General features: G+C 48.8%; 1 protein-coding gene and 1 long non-coding RNA gene across 2 annotated transcripts in view; one reads left to right on the forward strand and one right to left on the reverse strand.

Moving 5' to 3' along the window:
* The window catches only part of LOC140850004 (uncharacterized), a 35,136-nt gene extending 31,834 nt beyond the window's left edge, over nucleotides 1–3,302 (forward strand). Inside the window, exon 3 of the long non-coding RNA XR_012132610.1 lies at nucleotides 1,932–3,302. This is a non-coding gene — a long non-coding RNA (uncharacterized lncRNA). The remainder of the gene's footprint in view (nucleotides 1–1,931) is intronic.
* A 9,800-nt stretch (nucleotides 3,303–13,102) lies between these two features.
* LOC140850287 (lysine-specific demethylase 4D-like) lies at nucleotides 13,103–14,720 on the reverse strand. The gene is given in 2 exon segments (XM_073240025.1): nucleotides 13,103–14,416; nucleotides 14,418–14,720. Coding segments are annotated over 2 exon segments (1,617 nt in total).
* Nucleotides 14,721–15,178: the final 458 nt, after the last annotated feature.

Genomic DNA, 15,178 nt, shown 5'->3' on the forward strand with positions numbered 1-15,178 from the left:
AGGAGGCAGCAGAATCCGTGTTGCAGGAGGCCTTGGGGGAGGGGGAGGAAAGAGCCCTTCAGCCCCGGAGATGGCAGAGGAGCTGTCCAGGGAGCATGAGGGATGCGGCCGAGGGCCAGTCTGTTGCCAAGGCCACCACCAGAGGCACCAGCCTCTCCCATATTAAAGGCCCACCTGATTGTAATTAAGAAAATAAAAACTCATCAGCCATGGGCTCCTCAGGGGAAGGAGCCTGCCCATCCCCAGGTTGTAGGGCACTCCATGCTCCGCTCCTACCCAAGATGAGCTGGTGGACGTGAGCTTCCAGTTTCAGCAGAAGCTTTCGGAACCTCTGCCTCCACGGCTTTTGCATGTCTGGAATATGGGGTTGGAAAACCTTGTTATGTTGGGTTCTGAAATGGGTGGACTGCCTTCCCTAACGACTCACCCTTCACTCCAGCAGCAGTGGCCAAGTGCCCCTCACACCTCAGGGAATCAGGCCCTTCTGGACTGGCTGACAGCAGCCATCAGGGCAATTTGGCCTAATCAGGGTGATATACCCTACTTAAACACCAGCTGGGAAACATATGTAGAACTCCAGCAAGTATTACGGGAGTTGGACATGAAAAATATCATCTATAATATGGACCCCCAGGGCCCCAGTGCAGAGCTGTTCACTGTAGGAATGAGAAACCTGGTGCTGCATACAGCTCCCCCAATTCTCTTTGTGTCCCTAGTGACTATTCTTCCTCCCCCCACAGGTCAACCCCGTAAGTGAGGCTACTCGTACTTTAGAAGATCTGGGGGAGGTTGAAACAATAAGGGCACAGAAGGAAGTACAGGCTACAACCGAAAGGAGAGGTGCAAAGGGCCCTGTGAAGGTCTCGAGGACACAGATGTGGGGTAATTTGATAAAGGCCGAGGTAGTGAAAGAAAAACTTGATGGCCAGCCCAATAGGATCTTGTTAGAACTGTGGCACCAATTAAAGCCAGAGCAGCAGTTCCAGACACTGAGGCCCAGGACTCGGAAGCAGCATGCAAAGCCCCATATCTGGCCTGTGTCCTTGCAAGACTCCTGGTGGGCAGTACTCAGGATTTGCCTGGCCGCCCCCCCCTCCACAGGATGATGATTGGGTGTCGTGGCTTGACTGAGGTGGGGGTCAAGGCCCCCACTTTGGGGGATGTGTTGGCAACCAGAGGCCACATGCTGAATTAGTAATTTATTGGTCCCTGCTGTATGTACAACGTGTCCTGGTGCTGCTGGACACAAGGGCTGAGTGTTCCCTGATTTATGAAACCCTGAGCATTTTCCTGGGACCCCTGTGTGAGAGATGGCTATGCGGGTAAGATAATTAGAGTGAAGAAAGCCCAAATCCCACTGGGGATAGGGCGTTACCCTCAAAGGAGTATACTGTGTACACTTCTCCCATCCCTGAATATATTTTGGGGGTAGATATCCTCCAGGGCCTGTGGTTAATACTGCAGGTGAGTTCAGACTAAGGGTACATGTGGTAAAGGCAGTTCTGAGGATACATGCAAAGCACCCATCTGTAGCTCTGCCCGAACCCAGGTGGGTGACAAGTATTAAGCAGTATAAATTGCCTGGGGGACACAAGGCAATTGGAGAAACTCTATAGGAATTGGAGAAGGTGGGCATCATAAAGCCCACTCATAGTCCTTTTAATGCCCTGGTGTGGCCAGTGAGAAAGCCAGATGTCTCCTGGCATATGACTGTGGCCTACAGGGAATTGAATGAAATCACACTCCCTTTGCATGCTGCTGTCCCCTCTATAGCAGCACTTATGGACACACTCAGTCATGAACTAGAGATGTATCACTATGCTGTGGACCTTGCTAATGCTTTCTTCACTATTGACATACCACATGTCAGTCAGAAACAGTTTGCCTTCATGTAGGAAGTCTGGCAGTGGAAGTTCACTGTCCTTCCACAGGGGTATCTCCACAGTCCCACCATCTGTCACGGACTTGTAGCCCAGGACTTGGTCACATGGAAGAAACCACAAATGGTAAGGCTGTATCACTACATTAATGATAGTATGCTCACATCTGAATCTCTTGCAGATTTGTGAGGGGCAGTTCCTAGACTGCTGCAACATCTACAGGAGAAAGGATGGGCTGTGAACAGCACCAAGGTTCAGGGACATGGCTTGTCTGTAAAGTTCTTGGGGGTTGTCTAGTCAGGTAAAACTAAAGTTTTTCCTGAAGCAGTCATAGAAAAGGTCCAGGCTTTCCTTACCCCAACCACTGTGGCAGTATTACCAGAGTTCTGGGTCTTTTAGGCTACTGGGGAATGTTTATCGCACACTTGACACAAATTCTGAGGCTGTTATATCAGTTGGTGTGAAAGGGCATCAGGTGGGACTGGGATGAAATATGTGCAGCAGCTTTTCCTACTACTAAACCAGCAGTCAAGGCCACATAGGCCTTGAGTGTAATGGACTCACCAAGGCCCTGTGAGCTAGATGTTCATGTAACCAAAGATGTTCACGGGTGGGGCCTTTGGCAGCAGCTTGAATGGACATGCCAACCTATTGGATTCTGGTCACAACTATGGAAAGGCACACAGATCTGGTATACCCTGATAGAGAAGCAACTGGCTGCTATGCATCATGTCTTACTGGCTATGGAGCCCATCACCAGAACAGCTCCAATCAAGATAATAACCACCGGTCCCATCATGGGGTGGGTGAGAGACTGGACCCAAATGCCACAGAGTGGCATGGACAGACATCCACACTGGTCATATGGGGTACATATTTACAGCAGCATAGCGCCCTCTCCAATAGCCCTTTAAGTGGAGAACTCTAACACTTATTGGGGCCAGTGACCTATACCAGTGGAAAGCAGAAAAGAATTTGCTTTTGAACCACTGGTAGCCAAGAGTCCCTATCAGGACGGAAAATCCCCTATACCTGAAGATGCTTACATCTGCACAAATGGCCTCCCGAAGTGGAGGACTATGGCTTTCCATCCTAAGACTGAGAGAATATGAATGGAAGATGGAGAGGGGAAAAGCAGCCAATGGGCTGAGTTGTGGGCAGTATGGCTTGTGATCACCCAGGAGCTCTCCCCCATAGTTGTCTGCATTGACAACTGGGCCGCCTATTGGCGCTTGACTCTGTGGCTACTGACATGGTACCATGCCACCTGAATGGTTGGTCACTGGCCCCTTTGGGGGCAAGAGTTGTGGCAAGACCTATGAGCCTCTGGTCAGACTAAGGCTGTTACCATATATCATGTGACTGGCCAGTTGCTTTTCACATCCCCAGGAAATGATGAAGCAGACACATTGTCCCAGGTGCGTTGGCTAGAAGGAAAGCCTGCCTCTGATGTAGCCCAATGGTTTTTTGCACTCAGGGCAAAAGACATTGTTGGCTATAGCCTGTCAGAAGGGCTTGTTGTTGACCTCTGAAGAAGTCAGCAGAGCCTGGAAGGAGTGCTTTGTGAGCTCTAAGAGGGATTTGCACTGAGTCCCACAGCAACACGGGACAATAGTAAAGGAACTGATACCCCTTCTCGGGTGGCAGATAGACCATATTGGGCCACTGCCCATATCAGAAGGATATCGGTATGCCAAGGCTTGTGTGGACACAGCTACTGGCCTGTTGGTTGCTTTCCCTGCACATCATGTAGCTCAGCAAACCACCAGAAGGGGTCTAGAGCATCTCTTTGCAGCCTATAGGCAGCCTCAGGTGATTGACAGTGATCAAGGCACCCATTTTACTGGACATGTATTACAAGAATGGGTACAGCAATTTAAGATAAAGTGGAAGTTTCATATACCATATAACCCTACTGGGGCAAGCATGATAGAGAGGTACAATGGTTTGTTGAAATCTGGCCTGAAGTGAGACAACAATAATCTACAGGGCTGGTCAGCTCGCCTATGGACAGCGCTGTGGCATTTGAATGAGAAGTCACATGAAGGAGCTTTGAGCCCTCTGGATATGCTCACACACCTTGCTGACTCTCCTAAACGTACGTGCAAACCAAAGAGGAGTTATTGAAGCCAGGATATGGTCAGCACAGCAACATCCTGCTACCAGCCCCAAAAGCATTAAACCCTGGAGACTCTGTTGAGTGGATGTGGCCCTGGACATTTAAACACATGGACCAGCAATGGCTGGCCCTCCTGGCATCTTGGGGAGAAGGCCTGGAAGCTGGCCTCCTGTGTATTCCTGCAGTAATAGCAGAGTGGCCCCCAAAGATCACAGTAGTGAACCAAAAACATCTGGGAGGTAAGAGCATTTATGGGAAAGTTTTGTTTTATCTTTACAGCCAGTGCATGTACCTCCCATAGATCTGTATATGGACACATCTGTAACTCCCACAGGTTGGGGAGTGAAAGTCTAAAATACTAGACCAGGATGAGAACCCATTCCTGCCACTGTGCTATCACAGGAGAGCTCTCTTGCACGGATCCTACCCGACGGACAAGATTTGACTATGCTGGCATCATTAAAACATCTATCTTATTGCCTTTAAGGTTATTTTCTCCTACAGTTTCTGTGGCCTGGACGTGGCTCCTGGATGCAGCTGCTGTCTGGTGATTGCTCTGAACTCCCTACCTGTTCAACCACCGTCCACCTGTGGAATGGATGAGCTGTGGATTTTATCTGATAGGACTTTGGACCTAGCTGAATCCTTCAGCTTGAGGATTATTATGATGTTACTGTTGTTGTTATTGTGTATTATTAGTCTGGTTACAGGGCTTCAGTTTTCTCACCCAAGGGCCATTGCAGAAGATGGGGAGTGAGTAGATTGTGAGGTGAGATTTCTGGAGGGATGTACTGTGGGTGAAATTGCAATATTTCCAGAATCTCTTGCCTGTCCTTAGTGCATCTCCATATAAATAAGTGTTTCTGGGGGGTGGAAAGGAGTAGTTCATCTCCATATCAATAGGTGATTACACTGGGGAGGAGGGCATATCTGGACCTGAGAGGTTGGATGGGGTCCCTTTTTGCAGCCGTGTCACCAGAGACATGGGCAAGCAGATATGGACAACTGCTTGTAATTATATAAATGAGTTTATCCCACTTAATTTCTCCCTTTGACTGATTTCAGTTTCAAAGGTGTTTTCCCCCAGGCTGGGAAAGTATTTTCCTCTGGAGTTACAGACACCCGTGCGCATTTGGGGGCCTGGAGCTTTGGCTGAGAGAAGGAAATCGTTCCTGGCGTCGTGGAGTGAGGGCTGGTGCTCAGGTCTTCAGGCACCAAGTCAGGTGCTCCTGACACCCTTCCTGCCAGCAGGTGTCACCACCGAAAATGACAGTGACTGCGCATCCCTCCCCCAGAGGCTGGATAGCAAATGGCATCTCAGGAGGAGAGACACAGCCTTCCCCGGGGGCTTATCTCTGATGTGACTCGGACCACCTCCCACAGGGTCCCCAGAGGCCCGAGCAATGACTGGGGAGTGTTGGGGCATGTGCCACTCTGGGTCCTGCACAAAGGCGAGCTTTCCATTTGGCACTGCCTTTCAGCTTGGCTGCACCCCACTGAGCTCACCGGCCACCCACAGTCTCTGCCTCAGGAGAGATTTCACCTGCTGGGAGGTGGCCCACGCTGGGTCTCTGCAAGGTCGGCCCTGGGGTAGGGGCTCGTGTGTGTGTCTGTGAGCTGTGCTCCAGTCCAAGTATTCATAAAGTGGTGGGATGTGAAATACAGCTTTGGAGCTTACCTTCCACAGTCCGGGGAGAATGTGTATATCCTTGTCTGTTTAACAGGAAAGGGACTGTATTTTCTCCATCACTGGTTTGTCATCATTAAGGCTTCATACACAGTGCTGTGTGAGTCAGCCTCAGGAACATGCTTCTCTTATTGTATTTAGCTTCAGCTGAAATCACCTCCAGCTCTCTGAATGTTGAAATAGACTGGATTCAATGTGGGGTGACTGCCACCCCTACTCTGTCAAGGGTTACATCTCATTTATGTTCAGAGTGGTTTTAGTGAGGCCCTCACAATTAAATCACAGTAGTGACAGGAGCACCTTGGGGTTTGGGCACCCAGATTATGCCTGCTTGTGGGGAAGAGCAGGGGAGCCAACCCCACCAGCCCCTGGCCCCTCACCAGGTACACCCAGACCAGCTCCCTGAACCTGGCAGTGCCCTGTGGCTGCAACAGGGATTTCCCAGGAGAAGGAAGTAGACAGCTTCCCCAAGGCACAAGTTTGGGACATGGGTTGTAGAGACCAGATTCCTGATTGAGACAAATACCCATTGGACTCAATAAAGAGTCTACACATCCCCAAACCCTCAGCCCCATCCTGCACCTCTGGGCAGTCACCCTTCAGGATCCAGTCCCCTCCAGCTGTGTGACAGGCCTGCCAGAGCAGAGGTTTGCCTCCTGACTCACACAGAAGCAGGTGACAGTCATCCTAATGCACAGTCGTGCTGTCACACACAGAAACACACTCAGGAGCAAGAACATAGGCTCGCGGCCACATAGTCATCTGCAGACGCTCACATAGAGAGTCACATGATGCACACAAATATTCATTTACTGTTACATCACTCTTTTCTTTACAGCAATTGTCACTAAACTGAAATTATGTTAGTTGTCTTGATTTTTGTCCCTCCTCCTAAGGCAGAGATGTTTACCAAATCTCTTTTGTCCTCCTCCTGGACCTGGTTAGACTGACCTCCCAGCCCCCTGGTAAGTAGATGTGCTCAACCCATATGCCTTGTGATGGATGTCGTGCCCCCAAAATACCATCCTCCATGATCCTGCCCTCTTACTGCCAGCCTCCTGCCAATGAACTCAATGGACACATTTTGAAATTTTCATTACAAATTAGAAATTAGAAAAGAATTTATCAGTCATTAAGGCACTGAGATTTTGGAGTTTATTTGCAGAGCACCTAACAGTGTCTGAATTCCAAATGCTCAGGACATTCTTCCAACCAGGAAGCCAGCTGCGTGGGGGCAGAGGCAAGTGTTTGCTCTATGCCACCCTCCATCCAGCACCCAACACACAGCAGGCTCTCATAAGTACTTGCAGAATGAATGAGTGAGTGAATGAATGAATGAGTGAATGAAGGACTGTGCCCTGGGGACTTTCACATGCCCTCCCTCTGCGTCCCCTACTTCTCTAGCACAGACCTCACCCTCTCTGGGAGGCTCTCCCTGACCCAGTCTGGATTGGGTGCCTCTTCCTGGCCATGTACAAAGGAGGACCTGTCTCTCAGGTCAGGGAGTCATGGCACTGCATCTCATGCCCTGCAAGCCGCAGAGACTTACATGGCATGGTTGGGCTCCCAACTCTACTGTGGGGCTCCTCTGACAGCAGAAGCTTGATGAACATGGGTTACATGAGCAAATGGAGAAACTAATATTTATTAGCACATTAGCCTGAAAATCACTTTCACAGACAAATGTCCCCCGCCATCCAGATCTGTTTGATTCCTAGGTTCAGACAGTGAGAACAGTGGAAAGAAGGGCAGCATGACGTGAATCTGCTACTTCTTGTGTTGATACCAAGTACTGAGAATGCAGGCGATAGACAAGATCAATGATCTCTTTTGTTAATCTTCTAGTTACTAAATCAGAGAGCAAGTGTCACCTGCACTTCAGTGCATTTCACCTCTGCAGTAATCCTCTGAGGTATTAACATCCCCATGGTAAATGGCCCTCTGGGTTCAGAAATGTTGAGTGCTCTGCCAAACCACGCCCAGCATGTGAATGGTAAAACTAGACCTGGACCTCAGCCAGGATGCTCGCTCCCTCTGTGCCCTCTACAGAAACCTGAGATTGTCTAAGAACAGCAGCAGGAGGGCCTGAATTTTCTGGTAAACCCTGATTTTAAATGGTTTCCCTATTATACTTGCAAGTGCCCTCGAACTTATCAGGCCCTGGTGCAGTTCCCCCTTGGAGAACATGGTTTCCCCCTGTCCAAGGCCCAGCCCAGGCTGACATGCGTGTTGTGTATCAGGTACTTCAGACACTGAGCTCCATGAAGACTCATCCCTGAAACCACTGCCATCCACCCTTGCTGCCATGCTGCCTGCCTTTTCCCTACCACCCATGCCCACAACAGACCCTTTTCTCCTAGGAAACCAGGGGCCTCCTGGGGAAGCCTTTCCTCTTTCCTTGGCCTCCCAGCATTCTGGGGTCCAAGCTGACAAGGAGTAGGGAAAGCTCAGGGCTGGGAGGGCTCCCTGACCAGGATGGGGCTGGGGGACAAGGCATCCAGACCCTGACTGAGCCATTTCACTGAACACCATGGGAAAGTTGGCAGCATAATTGACACCTGCAACTGTGAAAATGTAGGTCCGTGTCTCAAAGCAAATAAAAAAGCATGACCATCTGAGGGAATGATAGAAGGAAAGTAATTACAAAACATAGATTAAATAACCAGCAGATAACAAGCCAAGTAATAAGTATCAACACATGGAGATAAAGGAAAACAAGTCAGTGGCTTGCAACTGCTTCCCAAACTTGTCAGGAGGACCCCTCCTTCCTGATGATGGCCAGTGGAACGCTGCTCCATCTCTGGGACCTGCTCACTCTTCTCTCTGCCCTGTGCTTGCAGCTGTCTCAACCCAGGCGATTCCCTGTCCCGGAGGGAGTAGGGGCTGGCCCCTGCCACAGGCTGTGCGGGCTTAGGCGCAGTTTGTGGGTGCTAGGAGGAGACAGCACTTGGGGGTGCCATGGGAGCTCTGAGAGCCCCAAGACTTATGCTGGGGTTGTTAGCCTCAGACAGCATTAGCATGAAGTCCTCCTAAACCCCATGTCCAAAACCCCCACTTGAATGGAGTTGTCTCAATATTGTTACAGCTTTGCTCCTTTCACTGGCAATTTAACTGCCAGAAGGGAAAGGCCAGAGACGGTTCTGGAAGGTGGGCAACAATCTTTGTCAGAACACCTACATCTGGAGTTGGTTCTGTTGGTTCCCTGTTAACCTACTGTGTCGCCTTGAGTAAGTTAGTTAACTTTTCTGGGCCTCAGTTTCCCCTCAGTAAGACAAGGGTTACACATGACGATCTTTCTGTCAGCAGGAGTCAACCAACTCAGGAAGGTTTCTTGTCAGCTCAGTGGATGAGGTGCAAAGTGGACAGAGCCCAGGAGGCAGACCACCCTTTTCCTCCTTGAAGGACTGAACAAGCCACGTGAGGTGTGTCACCTGAGGTTCCCCCCAAGCTGGTCGCCATGTTATCATCCCTGCATCCCTCACTCAATCACCAGCGTCCTTCCAACCTACCTGGGTGACAGCTGAGTGATAGCTGGGGGCCTTAGCTGGGTGGGCTTATGGCGGTGACAGTGAAATACTTGGTTGGGTGGTTCATCTGGGTGGCTTAATGGGTAACTCAGCTTAGTGGCTTAGCTGGGTGACTGGGCTGGATGGATTATCTGGGTTGTTTAGTGGGCAACTTAGTGGATAACTTAGCTGGGGGGGTTTAGCTGTGTGGCTTAGTGGGGTATCTTAGCTGAGTGGCTTGGCTGGGTGACTTAGTAGGTTACTTGGCAGGGTGACTTGTGGCTGGGTGACCTGGTGCTGACTTAGTGGGTGACTGCTGGTGACTTAGTGGGTAACTGGCTGGGTGACTTGGCAGACACTCAATAGTCTTCTATACTTTCTGTTCTCACCTGTCCCAACAAGGACAAGAATACCTATATTCATTGATTTCACTGGTATGTTGTAAGGAACCATCAGGAGCATAGACATGAAAAATATTTAAAAATATAAAAATACTAGCTGAGAAGAGGGAGGAGTCAAGATGGCGGCATGAATAGGGCAGCAGAGAAATCTCCTCCCAAAACCATATACATTTTTGAAAATACAACAAATACAACTATTCTTAAAGAGAGACCAGAAGATATAATACAACAGTCAGGCTACATCTACACCTGCAAAAACCCAGTGCCTCATGAAGGGGGTAAGACAGCCACAGCCCGGTGGGACCTGAGCACACCCCCCACACCAGCTCCCCAGCAGGAGGATAGGAGTTGGAGCAGGGAAGGAGTGGGGAGCCCAGGACTGCTAAATACCCCTTATTTATCCCAGTCATCCGCACTGAGAGCACAGACGCACAGTGTGTGGTGTGTTGGATACTTGGGAAATGGAACTGTAAAACCTGGGAACGGGTTCCCACAGCTGACACTACTGGGACAAAAGAACAGCGAGTGCCCTTTGAAAGTCTTAAAGGGACAGGAGCCTCACAGCTGGATAGAAGCATCTCAGCATACTCAGCTCAGCAGCTGGGAATCCCAGGGAACTCCAGGTGCCCTAACACCATGGGCAGCAGTGCAGGCTCTGAGGCCCCTCATGGCGATAAACAGCCCACCACCTGTTCCCCATCTGGTATGGCCACTGCCATAGCAGTGCAGCAGCCTGAGACTGGCCAGGCCCACATCAGTTGCACAGAGCCTCCCCTCACAGCTGCCGAGGCCCCAGACTCAGAGACCCCATTGACATGCAGCTGCCCAGCACAAGCCACTAGGGGTTGCCGTTCATCACAGGAGAGGAAGGTAAAGAGCAAGCGGGGAAGGGACTTTCTTCTCCCAGCATGATACATGCACCAACTGCTCATGACTACTTATATCACCAATGAAAAGGCAGGAGAATTTGATCCAGACCAGAATCACACAGACATCCCCTCTGAGAGGGAACCTGGGGAGATAGATTTAACCAATTTTCCCTGAAAAAGAATTCAAAATGGGAGGTCTTAACCATGCTGATGGAGCTGCAGAGAAAAATGCAAGAGATAGTGGATAAAGTTGGGAGGGAGAATACAGAAATAAAAACAATATCTGGAAGAACTTAAAAGCAGAATGGATGAGGTGCAAGAGGCCATTAATGAAATAGAAACCCATAGAACAGGAACACAGAGAAGCTGAATGCAGAGAGGGATAAAAGGATCTCCAGGAATGAAAGAATATTAAGAGAATTGTGTGACCAATAAAAATGGAACAAAATTTCCATTATAGGGGTACAAGAAGAAGAGAGAAAAAAGGGCAAGAAAGTGACTTTGAAGAAATAATTGCTGAAAACTTCCACAAACTGGGGGAGGGAATATGTGCTCAGACCATAGAAGCACAAAGAAGTCCCAATAGAAGGGACCCAAAGAGGGACATCACCAAGACACATAATAATTAAAATGGCAAAGATCATGGACAAGGACAGAGTATTAAAGGCAGCTAGACAGAGGAAAAAGATCACCTACAAAGGAAAACCCATCAGGCTATCATCAGATGTCTCAACAGAAACCTTACAGGCCAGAAGAGAATGGCATGATATATTTAATGCAATGAAACAGAAGGGTCTTGAACCAAGAATACTGTATCCAGCAGGATTATCATTTAAATATGAAGAAGGGATTAAACAATTCCAAGACAAGCAAAAGTTGAGGGAGTTTGTCTCCCACAAACCACCTCTACAGGGTATTTTAGAGGGACTGCTCTAGATGGGAGCACTCCTAAGGCTCCCAGAGAAATGTCACCAGAGAAAATAAAATCACAGCAAAGAAAGCAGACCAACCAAATACTAACTAAAGATGAAAAATAAAATCAGCTACCCACAAAAGCAGTCAAAGGAAACACAAAAGAGCACAGAACAAAACACCCAACATATGTAGAATGGAGGAGGAGAAATAAGAAGGGAGAGAAATAAAGAATCACCAGACAGTGTTTATAATAGCTCAATAAGCAAGTTAAGTTAGACAGTAAGATACTAAAGAAGCTAACCTTGAACCTTTGGTAACCACGAACCTAAAGCCTCCAATGGCAATAACTACATATCTTTTAATAATCACTCTAAATGTTAATAAATTGAATGAACCAATCAAAAGACATAGACTAATAGAATGGATATAAAAAAGCAAGACCCATCTATATGCTGCTTAAAGGAGTCTCACCTCAAACCCAAAGACATGCACAGACTGAACTCAAGGGATGGAAAAAGATATTTCATGCAAACAATGCGGAGAAAAAAGCACGTGTCACAGTACTAGTATCAGACAAAATAGACTTCAAAACAAAGAAAGTTACAAGAGATAAAGAAAGACATTATATAATGATAAAGGGGCTCAGTCCAACAAAGAGGATATATCCAATTATGAATATATATGCACTGAAAACAGGAGCAGCAGCATATATGAAACAAATACTAATTGAATTAAAGGAGGCAATGCATTCATTTTAGGAGACTTCAACCTAACACTCACTCCAAAGGATCCACAAAACAGATCCACAAAACAGAAAATAAGTAAGGACACAGAGGCATGAATAGCACACTAGAACAGATGGAACTAATACACATCTATAGAAATCTACATCCAAAAGCAACAGGATACACATTCTTCTCAAGTGCACATGGAACATTCTCCAGAATAGACCACCTACCAGGCCACAAAAAGAGCCTCAGTAAATTCAAAAAGATTGAAATCCTACCAACCAACTTTTCAGAACACAAAGGTATAAAACTAGAAATAGATTGTACAAAGAAAGCAAAAAGGCACACAAACACATGAAGGCTTAACAACATGCTCCTAAATAATCAATGGATCAATGACCAAATTAAAATAGAGATCAAGCAATATATGGAAACAAATGACAACAACAACACAAAGCCCAAAGTTCTGTGACATGCAGCAAAAGCAAGTCTTAAGAGGAAAGTATATAGCAATCCAGGCATAATTAAAGAAGGAAGAACAACCCCAAATGAATAGTCTAACATCACAATTATTGAAATCGGAAAAAGAAGAATAAATGAGGCCTGGAAGATCATGGCAGTAAGAACAAGGTCATTCTATCTTTATATAATTTTCATTATGAATGTCCTTTGCTTTTCCAAGATTGAGTATGGCAAAAACTCATCAGACATGAAGAAACAGCTGGATATGGGGAATTTTATTGAGAAGAGTGGTCCAAATTCAGGGTGTTGACATGAAGTAAAATAGACCTGGAATAGAGTTGCTTGAAGAAGCTGCTCTACCACCACTTGCAAAGACAAGCATCCAGTGGATGAAACCTCATTGGCAGCAGTGTCAAAAGAGATAATGGTGTCTGGGAGGAAGAATACGTTGTTTGTCATCAATAATGTGGACTCAGCAGGTCCCGTGGCAGCACCGGCAGGTTGTGAAGGCTCTGAGGTGCACACGTGCCCACACTTAGGGAGCCTCCACATGTAAGATAAGCGGGCTACCAAAACGTCCCCCCTGGGTTAGTGTGCAGGGGAACTGCAGCAACCCGGAAGCCTTAGCAGAATGCAGGGATGCAGGGCTCGGTGGTGCAGAGTTATCCAGTGAGGGTCCACCTGAAGAAAGGGCCTGAACATCAGGATCCTGAGCTGCGCATGCTGTGCTGAGCAAGAGGCGCTTCTTGGCCGGGACCTGGTCAGTCAGCTCCTGAGTCCCCTGCTCCCGAGGACGACGGCCAGGACCACGCCTGCCAGTTGGGTGGAGACCCAGGTCAGATGGGTCCTGGGTTGTCAGCAGGGCTGAGTCATGCTCCAGGGACCGACAAGTGGCGTCCCTGCCCTGAGCCACAGAGGGAGGAACAGAGGCCTGCACATGGCGCCGAGATGCGGGCAGCCTAGGGGCGCGGCGGTGACCCCCTCGCCCCAAAGCCACATGCCTGGCAGGGCTCAGTGAGCGGCGGGGCGGCAGGTCCCGGAGGCCCAGTGCGGCTCTCCTGGTTGCCCACAACTCCTTCCAGGTGCCCAGCTCTTGGCTGCCCGTTGCTGCAGGTGCCACATGGTTCACTGCCTCCCGGTCCTGCCCACGCTTCCAGAGCTCATAGCGCTCAGGCTGCAGGGTGCGCACGAAGACATCAATGGGAAAGCTGACCCTGGCCTCCCCGCAGCTGCACCGAGAGGCCGCTTTGCCATAATCAATCCAGCGCGGCATGGCAAAGTTGATGGCCTCCGCGCAGTTGAAGCCGTGGTTGAAGCCAGCGTGGTACCCATATGGAAATGTCACTATGAACTCGCCAGCCTCCTGTGTGACCCGACTGAAGGGGATCCTGTTGTCCCTGAGGACAGTGGGAGACATGAGGGCCACCTTGTGCCGCAGGAAGGCCCCACAGCTGTGGGCACTAGCCGGGAAGAGCTCCTTGGCCAGGTGTTCCAGGCGCCAGCCATTCTCCGGGGGCACTGCATACCATGTTTTAGGCTCCCCGAAGTGCATATAGTTGATACTGTACAAGTCCATGTCCTCCGTGTGCCATGCGAACGTGGTCTTCCACATCCCAAAGTACAGGTAGGGTGTGTTGACGCCTTCGATGACCACCCCACACTCCTGCTCCAGCAGATCCTGAATGGTTCCCAGGTGTCTGAGGTTCCACTGCTTGGTGTTTTTAGCAAATAAGGAGCCGTTGACGTCAGCGCCATAGATTGGTGAACTGTAGAGCCGGGTTTTCCAGAATTTTCGCTCCAAATCGTCAAAATCTGAGTGTGCGGGCGCCTTATATTTAGCACTGTTTGCCCAGGTCACGATACTCCCCGACCGTCATGGCCTTCTTCTTTTTGGAGTACTGAGTGAACACACCAGCCCTACCCAGGACGTACTGCTGGAGGGGAGAGGGGATTAGGATGTCACCGATGTCATCGTAGGTCTTCCTGGCTTCCCACCCCTTGGGGGGGATTATCTTGGCCACACCTGCTCGGTGTGCACCTTGAGATTCCATATAAATAATGTATTTCTCAAAATCATTAAACTCTTCTTCAGTTGGGTAGAAGGTCATGATTCTACAACTTGGGTTCTGGGTACAGTTTGCCTGAGACATCATGGCTTCCGTAATGAAGAACAAACAAACTCTCAGGTCTTCAGGTATGGTCTGGATAGTTGAGCATGGTGGAAAATGCTATTATTCCAAAATTGGTTTGAGTGTCTTTGAGGCAGCAGGAAACACCTCTGGACTTTGGTGTAAATGAGATGATGTTTTGGGCTTGCTGATTCACCAGGAGACGGCCCCCTGGGCAGAAGCTGATACAGGAGGCTGAACGTGCAACTCTGTGATGTTCCTCAGCTGACACTGGGGTTTGTTCTCTGAGGCCTCCTGACTCAACCAATCCTGGGTGTACGGTGTTCCAAATGTACTGTCTTCAGGACAGTGTTTAAAACAAAACCTAGAAGAAAGAATACAAAAGCTTGAACATTAATGTTTGGAGAAAGTTATTCAGGGGCTACAAGTAAAATACCATGGGATCCCACCATGGGATATTATCCCACACTCAAAGGAAGTCT

Source organism: Manis javanica, chromosome 6 (assembly GCF_040802235.1).
Source record: "Manis javanica isolate MJ-LG chromosome 6, MJ_LKY, whole genome shotgun sequence".
NCBI lineage: Eukaryota > Metazoa > Chordata > Mammalia > Pholidota > Manidae > Manis > Manis javanica.